Source organism: Anabrus simplex, chromosome 7, assembly GCF_040414725.1.
Source record: "Anabrus simplex isolate iqAnaSimp1 chromosome 7, ASM4041472v1, whole genome shotgun sequence".
NCBI lineage: Eukaryota > Metazoa > Arthropoda > Insecta > Orthoptera > Tettigoniidae > Anabrus > Anabrus simplex.
In genome coordinates, this window is record NC_090271.1 from 41,745,867 (window position 1) to 41,759,763 (window position 13,897).

General features: G+C 41.0%; 1 protein-coding gene across 1 annotated transcript in view; it reads right to left on the reverse strand.

The window, feature by feature from the left end:
• The window catches only part of LOC136877681 (hydrocephalus-inducing protein homolog), a 161,145-nt gene that overhangs the window by 126,590 nt on the left and 20,658 nt on the right, over nucleotides 1–13,897 (reverse strand). The window contains exon 3 of the mRNA XM_067151893.2: nucleotides 815–1,001. Coding sequence (XP_067007994.2) covers nucleotides 815–1,001 — 187 coding nt within the window. The remainder of the gene's footprint in view (nucleotides 1–814; nucleotides 1,002–13,897) is intronic.

Below are 13,897 nucleotides of genomic sequence, written 5' to 3' on the forward strand. Positions count from 1 at the left end.
GTGCCTGACAGAAACTATGTTGCGTGCAATGGTATTCCTGATAAAGAGCCCTACCCCAGACTCTGCCCTTCCCTTTCTAACACCCGTCAAGTACACTTTATAATCTCCTATCTCTTCCTCCTTATCTCCCCTTACCCGAATATCACTTACTCCTAGCACAATCCAGAGGCATCCTCTTTGCTGACTCAGCCAGTTCTACCTTCTTTCTTCCATAAGCCCCATTAATATTGATAGCTCCCCATCGAATTCCATTTCGTTCGCCAAGTTGTTTCCAAGGAGTCCCTCGCCTGACAAATGGGAGTGGGACTCCATTACTCCCATAGGTCCGAGGCTTGCTTAAAGTGTTCTGAGCTCGGTAAATTCATGAAGCAGGATGCTGCCCTACTTGCACATAGTCCAAGTGAGGATCTCTTCTCTAACGGGTTATGGACCATTGGTGAATTGTATAGTCCTAGCCGCCTGAGCACAAGGAGGGCCACGACTCAGAATATGTCCGAGATGCCCACTCCCATTCCATAGCAACTGGTATCCCGACTCTCAGGACCACTTACTAGGCCACTCAGCCGTTGCCCATCGTTCACGAACTAGGACGTGACTACAGTAACCCACAAACATGAACCATTAATAATGGTAATGCAAACTTTAAAAATAATAAAATCTCCTGTTAGTAGGTATAATCATCATTGACAGTGAGAACTTACTGAGAACAGAGAAATGCTTTGGTACATAACCAGGTAGCACCTGTTTAGAACAATTCTACAATTACTAGCAGTTGCAGTATTTCTGAAAATTAAATAACTGTCTCATCACTTACCAAAGGAAAAATGGAGAAACTATGATGGCTAAAGAGGAACTCTTCATTTTTTAAAGCCTTTATTTCATCATCATATATTCTGCTGTACACATTTTCATGAGATTCATGGTCAATGATACCAAAAGTTTCAAGCGAGAATGACTTCTTTGTCTCCATTTCTTGTACAAGGGCATAGGCTGATTTCAATCTAAACAATAAGACAATAAATTGATGGTAAAACAATGCATATTTTAAAACGTTTGCAGAATATACCCTGTGAAGTGGAACAAACTGGACTGAAAGACTGCTAAGAACAACAAAAAACCATGTCTGGTGCTATAACAGAGGTTGTTTCATAATTCACAGAAACTGTATTATATAGGGTCATAATTTTATTCAGGCCCACTTGTAGCTGCACCATGGCCTCAAGCATACACTCCAGTCCCTTCAGCAGGCTGACAGACAAACGTTCACATGCATCAGCAAAACGTAGATGAATACTCATGGCTACTTAAGTAATATTATTTAGCAATTTATCATCCTAATCAATTTTCTTTAACTAGTTGTAGCTCTTCAGCAACACAGTCCCAACAGGCACAGCCAGCTTACTCACCCATTAACAAATAGTGATAAGTAATCAACTTGGAATGGAAGGCCAGCCGAGTACAAGGAAATGGAGAAGCAGTCTACCAACGAGACTGAAGTGTCAGCAGTGAGTGGTGCATGTCCAAGACCATGGTACAGCTGCAAGCAGGCCAAAATAAAATTATGACCCTGTATCATCTAAACATGTGGGAGTACAGACAACCTAGAATATAAGTTTGAAAACCTATGTCCTTCTTTACTGAATGCCACTGACAGATGAAATTTCTGTGCACTGGTAGCTAGTTAACAGCACATGGAAAAGTTAGTGCGCTACTGGCCCTGCTCCAAGTAAAATTGAACAGCAGTTATACATAAAATCTGCAGTTCTCAAAGGCAAAAATTTATATCAGTGTCATGCAAAGCTATGGGAAGCATTAGCGCTTTTCCATATCAAATTGTTGAGGCCTTCAAACATAAGAAATATAGCAACTAGAATTGTCGCAGTTAAATGTACCGTGTCCATTCACACAGAGGTGTCAGTGACCTTTGAGTGTTAACAGAAGACAGGTGTTTGACTGTGCAGGAATTATCCATACAGTATGTGCATTTCTGTGTTGACAGTGTTATGAATTTCATAACAAATCTTGCAGATGTGCAAGATGTGTGTTCATTCTGTCCATAATAAAACAATGATTTCTTGTTACTTATCTTTCAATTGCATTTTGCCATCAGTTCACGTGCCCTGAACCAATTTCGTGCTAGCATTGAGAACCACATTCCAGTGGCCTTCAAATGCATATAATGTGGACTAACATTGCTACTGCTTTATTGGAAGATATACCACAGTGCCATGACTAACCCTCAGCAAGCATTGTGGGGTCCCTGGGACCTCCCACAGTTGTGTTTGTTTGCTCTAAGCCATTCCTTTTGAGCAATGACCTTGGCAGTCCCCGTACATTCAAGCTAATCATTTAGCTTCCAGCATCTGTTGTGATAACATTGGAATATGCTCTGTTGTACTAACTACATAATTTGGGCAGTTCACTGGACCTCACAACGTCCGTTATGTAAAATTTCTTTTCTGGTATGACTCTCTTCATTGCTGTGCAAAAGTTGTTTTATAGTTATAACTATGGCTAAAGCTGGACCATCAAAACTATGTATTGGCAGTGCTTCTTTTGAAGATGATGTGTTAGCAATATTAGATGAATGCATCAGTGGTGTAGAGGATTCTGACAATAATGATACTCATAATCATATGGTAGTGTATTTTTGTAGGTGATCTTCAAATTAAAAGATATTTTAGCTTTTGATTGAGGTGATTGGCAAAGAACAAACTTACATATTTCATTTCAGTGTTACGAGCAGGATATATTTTAATTTTCCAGGTGTTTGAATGAATGACTATGTGAAATATGTTTCAAAAGTACCTAAATTATAAGCTGTGCTGGTTTCCACATAATTTTGTTTTCTGAATAAATCATTTCATAATTTGATTGTTGGGACCTTTATTCATATTGTGATTAAACAACTAGAAATGTTTTGTATATCTTTACACACTTCATTTGAATATTTTTGGCATACTTGATTGAAGTAGACATGAATATCTCAAAAACCTGTTAATAACTGGCTTTTGGAGTAATTCCTTAGTGAAATTAGGGTAAATGATTAGAATTAATAATAACTAAACACAACATTGTTGATCTAATGACATGTTTCAGAAATTAGAAACCTTATTCAGCCTTAAACATGTACGGTCCCCCACACCTCACAGCACCAGTTATGTTCCACGAGTGTCATGTGGTGGTGGTGGTGGTGGTGGTGGTGGTGGTGGTGGTGGTGGTGGTGGTGGTGGTGGTGGTGGTGGTGTTTGTTTTAAGAGGAAGTACGACTAGGTAATCATCCTCTCTGAACAAATTAAGTGGGAGAGAAATTTTAAAAAAATACACAATTACTTAACAACAAAGGAATTTCAAAACAAAGTACACTATAAAACAATAAAACAAAAAAGTATTGAATTAAGATGCAAAATTTCTAAAGAATCCAAAGGGAATGTGCATTCCTTGAGTAACAGAGCACTTGCAATTTACATACCCTCGACTAATCCACTATCGCACATAAAGCGGATGACAAGATCAGCAGTAGTCGCGTCATCAGGTAATATGCATTCGAGTGTTTCCTGCAGACCAAGGCTCCGTCTTAAACCAAAGAGATCGACACACACTGTGAGGATGTGGGCCACGGTGAAGTCGAAACCAAAAGAACACACTAGGGGTATTTCCTCTTTAGGAGATAAAAGTGCATAGTTCGTCCATGACCTATCCTCAGCCTACATAATACTATGGCCTCTCTCTGTGAAGGCCGGAAAGAAGACCGACACACAGTAGTTGTCTTCTTAATTGCTCTCAGCTTGTTGGTTGATCGAATAGCTAGCCACTCCGATTCCTAGGATGCTAAGATGGTTGAAGTAGCTGAGAACAAATATGTTTAGCAGGTACATTCATAGGTCTTGGAGACAAAAGTTCCGCTTCCTTTGCAGCTTCATTCACAAGCTCGTTTCCTGCAATCCCAACGTGGCTTGGAAGCCATGCAAAAGTGATTCTGGTGCCAACATTACTTAACCAGGCTAGAAGGTCATGAATCTGCTGCACCAGTGGGTGTTGTGAGAAACAGGTTTCAACAGACCGCAGAGAATTTAACGAGTCAGTACACATGAACAAATGGTTTTTTCCAATCACCCAGTGCAAAACTGCAGAGCTTCTATGATAGCATAAAGCTCCACAGTATACATGCTACACAAACTAGGAAGCAAGATCTTCATGCTTATATCATCAATGACAAAAGAGCAACCATATTCTCCGATCTTAGAACCATCTGTGAAAATGTGTCTCACGGCCGGATACTAGTGAACGAAGTCCTGAAAATACCTCCGATAAACAAAGGAATCCATGTTCACCTTGGGTCACAGAGTAGATCTAGCCATATTTCCCATTGCGGAATTAATCACAGAGGTACCTCGATAAAACTCCGCTCAAGACAACCACTGATATCTATATTTAACTCATGACACAAACTATCAATTTGAAACCTGATCAGCCGTGTGGCATTCGGCCGGTCTTAATACCTCTGGTGGTATTGGGTACTAAACATACATTGATAGCTTAGATGTAGCAGCATTTCATGAATTTTGGCAATGTACGTGTTCCAAATATGACATTAGGCGAATTTATTTTAATGTATGTTAGTAACTAGAATGTATAATTGGCCAAGAAAAAATGTATGCCCTTAAGGTCTAAGCAGCTGTAAAAAACTTTTTAAGAGATTGATTTTAACTTAACTAAATGCTTAATCAGCATTTTGCAACAAGTACAAGGACTTGACAATGTTTTAACTATTTATATCCAAAAGATTGTATAGAGTTAACAAATTATAATATATTGCATAAGAAATATGCTAGTAATTTCAATAAAAAGTTTTATGGTGTACACATAATATACAAAATAGTTTAAGAGTATGGTTCAATTTGTATATACATATATTTTAAAATGATGATAATACAGATTTGTATAAAGCCTTGTAACAATTTTGCTTTGGCTGATGATGGCAAATACAAATGCCAAAACCGGTCCCTATGTTGAAATCTAATAAATATGTGATGTATTAATGACGTCACACTGATGTAGTATTGAATAGGTGGAAACAATTACCCTAACTCCTTAATGTAAACGTACGTGAGGAGTAACTGCTGCCTCCTCATCCATAAAAATGGACCTCCCACTTCAGCGAGTAGGGTGGGAATGGGGCTAGTACGGAAATCTCCCGTTGCCAGCCTAACTCCACTACAGTGAACATTGTCTAAAAGGCTCAGCGTGGATCTTGATACTGAGCCATATGCCACACTACCATAGGCCATTCAGGAGAGGACCTTTGCCATGTAGAAACATAGCAGCACCACACGGTTAGCCCCCCATGAACTGCCGCTGAGAAAAGCATGTTAAGTCTCTCGTCAAAATGGAGACCTAGGAATCTGCTGGTGTCTACCACTGGTAAGACACTGTTTTGCAAGCGGAGCTCTGGCTCGGGATGCATAAGTCGACGTTGACAGAAGTGTACAGCTGAGGTTTTCACCGCTGAAAATCAAAAACCATTTTGCAGGGCCCATCCGTCGACTCGGTTAATAGCTTGTTGTAGCTGTCTCTCAGCAAACGCCACCCTCCTGGAACTGTAATGTAGAGCTAAATCGTCTACATACAGCGATGGAATGACTGCGGGCCCAGCACCAGCAACTATGCCATTGATGGCAATTGCGAACAGCGTGACACTCAGCACAGATCTCTGTGGTACTCAATTTTCTGGAACGTAATATTGAGAAAATGTATTCCCTACTTGGACTCGAAAGAGCCGGAAGGACGTGAAATCCTCAATAAACATTCTCAAATTTCCCCAGAACCCCCACTGGTGTAGTATGGAAAGAATTCCACATAGCCAGGGAGTATCGTAAGCTGTCTCCAGGTCACAAAACACAGCAACTAGGTATTCCTTCCAGACAAAGGCATCCTGAATGGCACTCTCCACTCTGACCAAATGATCGGTGGCAGACCAATGAGAGAAAAAAACCACACTGGTAGTTAGTCACGAGACCTTCCTTTTCCATGGCCCACACAAGAGGCCGGTTGACCATCCTTTCAAATAAGTTTAAAAAGGCCATTTAGAAGGCATATTAGCCTATAAAGATCCAGAAGTTTTGGACCTTTACCTGGCTTGGGAATTGGTATTGAAATGGAAATGGAAATTCCCACTCCGTGAAAGGCACATTATAGGAATGTGAAGAACGAGAGGCAAAAGAGAGATGATGTGCCTCTGCCCCATGTTTGATTGGTAGAAATGCAGAGTCATATCTCCCAGAGCTGGATATATTCTGTTGAATAAGTTGAGAATATCCTAGAGGCATTGGTCACTCAAATATTGAATCATTTGATTGTGGATTTTGTCCGGTCCAGTAGCCGTATATCTGCACAGCGTGAGTGCACTCCACAATTCCCACTCCGTGAAAGGCACATTATAGGAATGTGAAGAACGAGAGGCAAAAGAGAGATGATGTGCCTCTGCCCCATGTTTGATTGGTAGAAATGCAGAGTCATATCTCCCAGAGCTGGACATATCTGCGAAATGTGATGCGATATGGTCTGCAATGACTGAAGGAATTGTAACTATATCTCCATTAATGGAGATTCCAGGGACTGAGAGCAAGTTTTGTACTCCAACAATACAGTGGAGTTTTGCCACACTTGTGATGACGGAGTATATGCCATCATGGAAGACTCATACTTTTCCCACGTAGGTTTCTTAATTTCTCAAATTAAAAAATGGGCCTTCGCATCAAGACGCTTAAATGTTATATGATTGACCATCATAGGATTCTGACAATAATGCTTAAAACTCTGTCGGTGACCATGTATGGCTGCTGCAATTTCGTCAGTCCACCATGGGACGTGTTTCCGGCAAGGGATACTGGAAGAGGAAGGAATTGTTTCCTCTGCAGCAGCCAGCACTCCAGTAGTAATGGAAGAATATTCCAGCATATCATCAGCCACTGCAATAGTGCCATTGTGTGGATAGTTAGTACTACAAAATTAGGACAATTGCTTGCCCTTCATACGGTTCACTACCCGCCAATTTCTGACGTCTTTATCAGTGTCTGTTTTGTCATCATCACCATCGGCAATAATGATGGCTTCAATCTCCATTGTGTCCTCAGCAGGGGGTGACTTGGAGACTAGGCACTCCATAGATGGTGAGGTCTCTGAATTTGAATGGTGAGCCTTCTACTCGAAGAAATGGGTTCCCCAGATCGGGATCGAACATAAAGTCATCGGGGCCTCTTGTTCTTTCCCACCATTTTCTTATTCTTTGAAGCAGATCCAGCAGATGGTTTTCCAGTCTTCTCTGGGGATCCTGTGATCCCCAATGGGGATGGAGGAGACTTTTCCTCCAGCTTTTAAGGGAGCGCTGGAACTACCCTTTCCTCTCCTTCTTGACCTGGGCTTTGGTACAAAGCCTGGAAGACGATTTTTCGACCGCATTTGGGGAAGTCATTCCCCCCCCCCCCCCACACTTGTAAGGGAGGACTTCCCAGCCAAATGTGCCTGAGAAATACACTTTACAGACATTTTAGGCAATATTTTGCTTGCTGATGCTTTAGTTGTGATTTCTAGTTGGTTTCTTGGGAGCGGTTGATACAAAACTTGTTGGTGTTATCCGTACTTTCGCTGCCTTCTCAGCAAAGGAGACAGAGAATTGCAGAGGGACCACTAATTTAAATATCTGCTGGGCATCTGGATAATATAGTTTATCCAGTGTCTTAATCTCCTTGATATTCTTTCCTTCCTTAAATGTGGGACAATCCTTTGAGGGGCATGCTCACCTGTGCAGTTAACACACATGGGTGGTGGTATGCGTTCTACATTGGTATGCAACCTTTTTCCACATTCCCCACAAGTTGCTGAGCCTTGGCAGTGCAGTGATGTGTGACCAAACCGTTGGCAGTTGTAACAATGTATAGTTGGAGGAATATAAGGTCGAACCATCAGTGTATACATTGAAACTTTAATTCGTTCAGGCAGTGTCTGCTTGTCAAAGGTGAGTATAAAAGCACCTGTGTCATGAAGATTGGCTTAGACACGCCTCTTAAGCCTCTTGACATCGGAAATTCCCCAATGTGCAAGGCTTCGAATGAGATCATCATCAGAGGCTTTGACTAAGTCTCTGTGATAAATGACTCCTTTATAGGAGTTCAAGGATGTGTGCTTTACCACCTTAACAGGCACTGGTCTGAACATTGTAGCTTCCAGTAACCTCTTGCTCTGTACAACTATGGTGGTCTTGATAAGTACGGAGCTGTCTCCCAGCTTCTGCATCTCATCAACCTCTCCACCAACAATATCCTCAACAGCATTACTGATTAGGAACGGATTTTCTGGAAGGAAGCTCTGTCCATTGACCCTGGAGGCAACTAGGAATCATCGGCTCGGTTGAAACGTTTGTGTTTCATAACGGTACAATTTAAAGACACGGTTTTAAGACCTGCAGCCTTCAATGAATTAAAACCAAAATCAGAAATCATGCAGTCCCAAGAGTACCCATGATATAAAATGTTGACCTTTGGCAGAGCCCCGACGTATCAAAGACAAGGCCAGATTTTGCCCAGTATCTGGAAGGGATTGCTTAGAACATCTCTCCCAGTAGCCATGCACTATCTTGCCATGACCCAAAACTTGTGATAGGCGGATGGCATAACATCCATACTAATCTATTCTACCCAAAGCAGAGATGTTGGCTAGACAGGAAGAGGAATGAAATTTAACCTGTTAAGTGGGGAGGTGATAAATGAGAAATTCCTGCACAGTGGGGGAAAACATATTCAGTAAAATTTTTATTTAATAAAGAAATAGTTTTTGCCAACCTACAGCTGCTTGAATATTATGTTATGTTAAATTTTTCATAAAATTATTTGTTGCAATGTAAACTGTGTTATTATTATTATTATTATTATTATTATTATTATTATTATTAATCGATACGGCCACCTGTGGGCCACGTTTACACAATCTTCCTTCTGTCACGCAGACTGATACCCTTCTCTTTACACTCTCGCCAAAGATTCTTGAGTCTTTGACTTCTTCTTGCTCGTTCTTCCACCGAGATGTTCCGTGGCTTCGCATGTTGCTCTTCAGACGCATCCCTCAATCCCGCAACCTTCTTCCTAAATGATGTCCTTTCTTTTATATCCTCCTCCTTGATACCTATTTCTGCCAAGTCATTGTGCACGTGTGTAAGCCATCCTGGTTGTTTTTTCCACCTTTCCTGCAGAAGAAGTATCCTGTTGGTCAATCTCTCAGGGTTCATTCTTTTGATATGTCCATAAAACGTCAGTCTCCTTTTTCTCATCACAGTCGTGATTCTTTCTACTGTCTTGTAGAGCTCCAAATTCGATCTTAACCGGAATGTGTTTGGGTCACTCGTCGACTTTCTAGGGCCTAAGATTTTTCGCAAGAATCTTCTTTCTCTTTTTTCAAGGACTGGGTCAGCCATCCTCGTCAAGGTTTCTGCTCCATAAAGGCACTCTGTTCTGTGTTATTATTTACAAACAAAATAATTTTTTAGTTCATCCAGTGTCAGTGCAGAAGTTGCATATGCTCCATTTCATATTTACTCTGATTCAGAGCATTATTTATGTAGCTTATATTAATTAATCATTGTAATGCATGAAGAGCCTCATCACGACGCGCAGGTCGCCTACAGGCGTCAAATAGAAAGACCTGCACCTGGCGAGCCGAACCCGTCCTGGGATATCCCAGCACTAAAAGCCATACAACATTTCATTTCATTGTAATGCATAACACATTAATGAAAAATTATAGAATTCTCCAAATAATAGACACACATTCTTTCAAATATCACATTTTCCTGAAATAAAATAGGAAAAATGTACTCAACTCGTGGGCCTATAACTTGCCATCGCAGAGGGCAGCAAGTAATCCATGAATTCATTTATCACAATTTTGTCACCACATTATGCAAAATTACACTACACTGTTTTAACACTATTTACATTCAAGAGCTATCACAAATGACTGGATAAAAAATTGAAAAAATTATTTCAGAATGGTCACTGATAGTTGCTGGCACCCAGATTGAACAGTGGTCACCGAGTGTACACTATGGACTTCTCAAATTCCCGAAGCAAAGAACCTGAGACACACTGGCATATTTGCAATGCTTATACTTCAGCTGTATGGTAAAGACTGAAGCAAGGAGATGGGCACAAAGCGACATTGCATATTACACAACAATACTGAATGTCCCACCACTGGTCTTTTGCCACAAAAGCAACGCATCTCTTATTCTCATGCAGTCTTGATTTTGAGAGTGGATTGAAATCTGGAAAATGCCTTCCCAAGAATCAAGTTGACAAGTCAACGGTAGCAGGTCTCACTGATCGAATTGGCAAGGCTGCATTAGGTGTAGTGTTCTCATACCTCTGAAATAGTTTCTGCACAATTTGAATATGAAACTCCAGCTGAGTGAATTTACCACTGTGTTTCTTGTATATCACATAAGCAGTGAACATCGTTATGTCCAGTAGGTGTCTAAAAATCTTGTGGTAATACTTCTTCATTCTTTTCCTTGCCGTACTGTATGACATGATACATTGGTCCGATAAGTCCATCCCTCCCATTGAGTCATTGTACTCGATACATACGACTGGCTTCTCTTTGGTTTCTCCTTTCTTGTTTAGTGCAGTGCGCATTTTCGCATCATGAATGTTAATCATTATGCAGACATCCTTCTTGTCTTTCCACTTCAAGGCCAAGAGCTTGTTTTTCCCCATTGACATCCTTCAGAAGATTTTTCTTGTGGATTTTACAGTACCGACAGCATTTGTCTGAAACTCATTGAGCTGACAGAAGAGTTCCAGGCTACTGTAATAATTATCTAGAGCTATGAGGAATCCCTTATTTCAAAGGTTTGGCTAGAGCAAACACAACTTTTGAGGGCTTGGTATACTGAGAAATATTTACCACACTAACTTCATTTACTAGCTCACCTTCCTTGCCTGTTTACCACACGATAATCACTTTACAAAGGTGAAAAAGTGAGTGTATCCTCCTAATTCAATATATCATATATTCCATCATTAAATGGAGTAAACAAATTCAAACATGTTTCGGCTTGTTTGAGCCATCTTCAGTGAAAAATAAGAGGGGTTGAAATAATTTACATAATACAAGTTAAAAAATGCCAAAAAACATAATGAAGTAACAAATGAAAAAACAAAAGAGAGCCTAGACGGAAACAACATTAGCACAAATATACAATATTTATGTTATTATGTGGAGCAAAAAACAACTCACTGTGACAAAAATTCAGTGAAATAGGTGTTAAAATAAAAATAATTGAAAGTAAAAACTGTGTTAACCTAAGAAGAAAAGAAAATGAAAACAAATGATACATGGAAACGAACAATAGTTGCACATGGTGAGGTTGCGGACCTCATAGTTTACAAAATATTGGTTTTGTAACAATAACAAAAATCAGGTTGAAATCACTGTCAAAAATTCAGGCAGAAAATCTATCTTTGTAGAAACCCATCACATCAAATAGGCTAGGAGGGGAGTGGGAGCAAAAAAAATTTGAGAAACCAAGCCTGATATTACGTGCAGGTGAAAAGCCTCTGACAAGGAAAAAACACCGATGAAATTTAAAGCTTTAGAAACAGCAGCATTCTCAATATTTTCTCAATCTAGCGGTCCCTTTCTTGAATTATTGTTTCATAATGTTGGCTGGTTGGTTTGCCTTATTATAAAGGGTCGGAAGGGCCGCGACATAAAATTGAGAAGCTGTGTTAGGGAGATGACAGATGTATGGTAAACCGTGAGTGACCTAGTGGAAACCGTCAATGAAGTTCCAATCTGTAGTGGAAAAAAATGAGGTTGTGTGAGAAATGTGCGCTGATAAGTAAAAAGTGTGTAATGGGTGTGTAGAAAGCTTAAACTTACGGTGTTTAGTAGGTGGTTGTCCTCTCGAATGGCAAGGCCTTCTCAAAGTAATGGTCACTTTTGCTCGATCGAGTCTATTGTTGGTTCAGCTGTGTTTGCGAGGATGGAAGGAGCGGGGGGGAAAGGGGTGGTGCAGGGCTGGTGTGGGGACGGGGAGTGATGATGAGTTAGAGAGATGGAGGTGTGGTTTGTTTGTAATATGGAAGTTCTGACAAATATATGGAATGAATGTTTCCAGCAAAATGTTCTTTTTCTCACTGATTTCATTTAAATTGTGAGAGGGGTTCATAAACTGATCTAAATCAATGTGGATGCTCTCGAGAATGTTGAGCAAGGTGCCTTTTTGCTCATAATACAAGATCTTAAGATCTTTATCTATTGAAGTGTATTCGTGGCTGGATGCTTTATGATGTTCACTCATAGCTGAAAAATATTATATTTGAGAACGTTGCGATGTTCGGCGTATCTTATGACAAAATTGCGGGCTGTTTGACCAATATAGCTGGAATTACAGGATTGGCATTCTAATTTGTAAACTCTGGAGTTCAAATATTTGTTATTAATGTTGTTATTGTTATTGTTGATAGTGTGTGGATTGAAAATGAGTTTGGAGTTGGTGTGTGAGAGAATTTGTCAACCTCAGCACTTAAACGAAGAAGTCAGCCACCTCAACAGGGCCCTCCTCACTAACGGGTACAGCCCTAAAGATATTCAGCGAGCACTCCATCCCAGACGTCCAACAACCAAGAAAAAAGAAGAGGAGCGGACGGCAGCTAGAGCCTTTCTGCCGTATATCGAGAAAGTAACTGACAGAATAGGGAGGCTACTGGAGTCCCATGGGGTTAAAACCATATACAGGCCGACGAAGAAAATCCAGGAACTGCTTAGGTCTGCCAAAGACAAGCGCCATCCTCTCTCCACACCAGGTGTCTACAAGATCCCGTGCAGCTGCGGCCAAGTATACATAGGGACTACCAAACGCAGCATCGCCACACGACTGAAGGAGCACAACAGACATAGCCGGCTGGGACAGACAGATAGATCATCAGTCGCTGAACACTCGCTGCTAGCAGGCCATGACATACAGTACAACAACACCGAAGTACTGTCAACTACTGTGTCTTATCACGCCCGGCTACAGAGGGAAGCCATTGAAATCCTAAAGCATACCAACAGCTTCAACCGTAAGGAGGAATCTGAACGGGTAAACAAAGCCTGGTTTCCAGTCTTGAAAGCTCCAACCCTGAAGGACACGATAGCCGCGGCAGACCGGAAGAAAGCAACGGGTGATCGCCTGCCTGTCTCCGCCAAGGCAGGTCAGTGTACATCGGGCTCCCTACCGCTTCAACCATTGGCCGAAGAACAGCCAATCAGCGACCGCCCCTCACCATAGCGGCCAATAGGCGAGCAGCGTACCGTATCCTGCACTATATAAGTAGGTGGAATTACAACAGCACTTCATTCCACTGAGAGCTTCGCTGCTATCGAAGTCAGTCGGAACCCTTGACAATGCCGAACGCAGTCTTCGGTGAAACGTCGGGACATTCACTCGCTCCTGGACCACGGCCTACAAGCCCGGAAAGCGCTGACATGAAAAGAATTAAGTAACTTAATAGATATATATTTACCAGATATTGTAATAGGAGTTGAATCATGGCTGAGAAATGATATAATGGATGCAGAAATTTTCTCACAGAACTGGAGTGTGTATTGTGGAGATAGGATAGGAATGGTGGGAGGGGGTGTATTCATTCTGGTGAAAGAAGAATTTGTAAGCTACAAAAAAGTTAAAGATAAGCAACATGATAATCTAGGTGTAAGGCTCATTTCTAAAGATAATAGGCAGCTTGATGTCTTTGGAGTGTACAGACCGGGAAAGGATAGTGCTGACAGGGATTCAGAATTATTTGATAAGATAATCAGCTATGTGGGAAACAACATGGAAAGGAATGTAATTGTA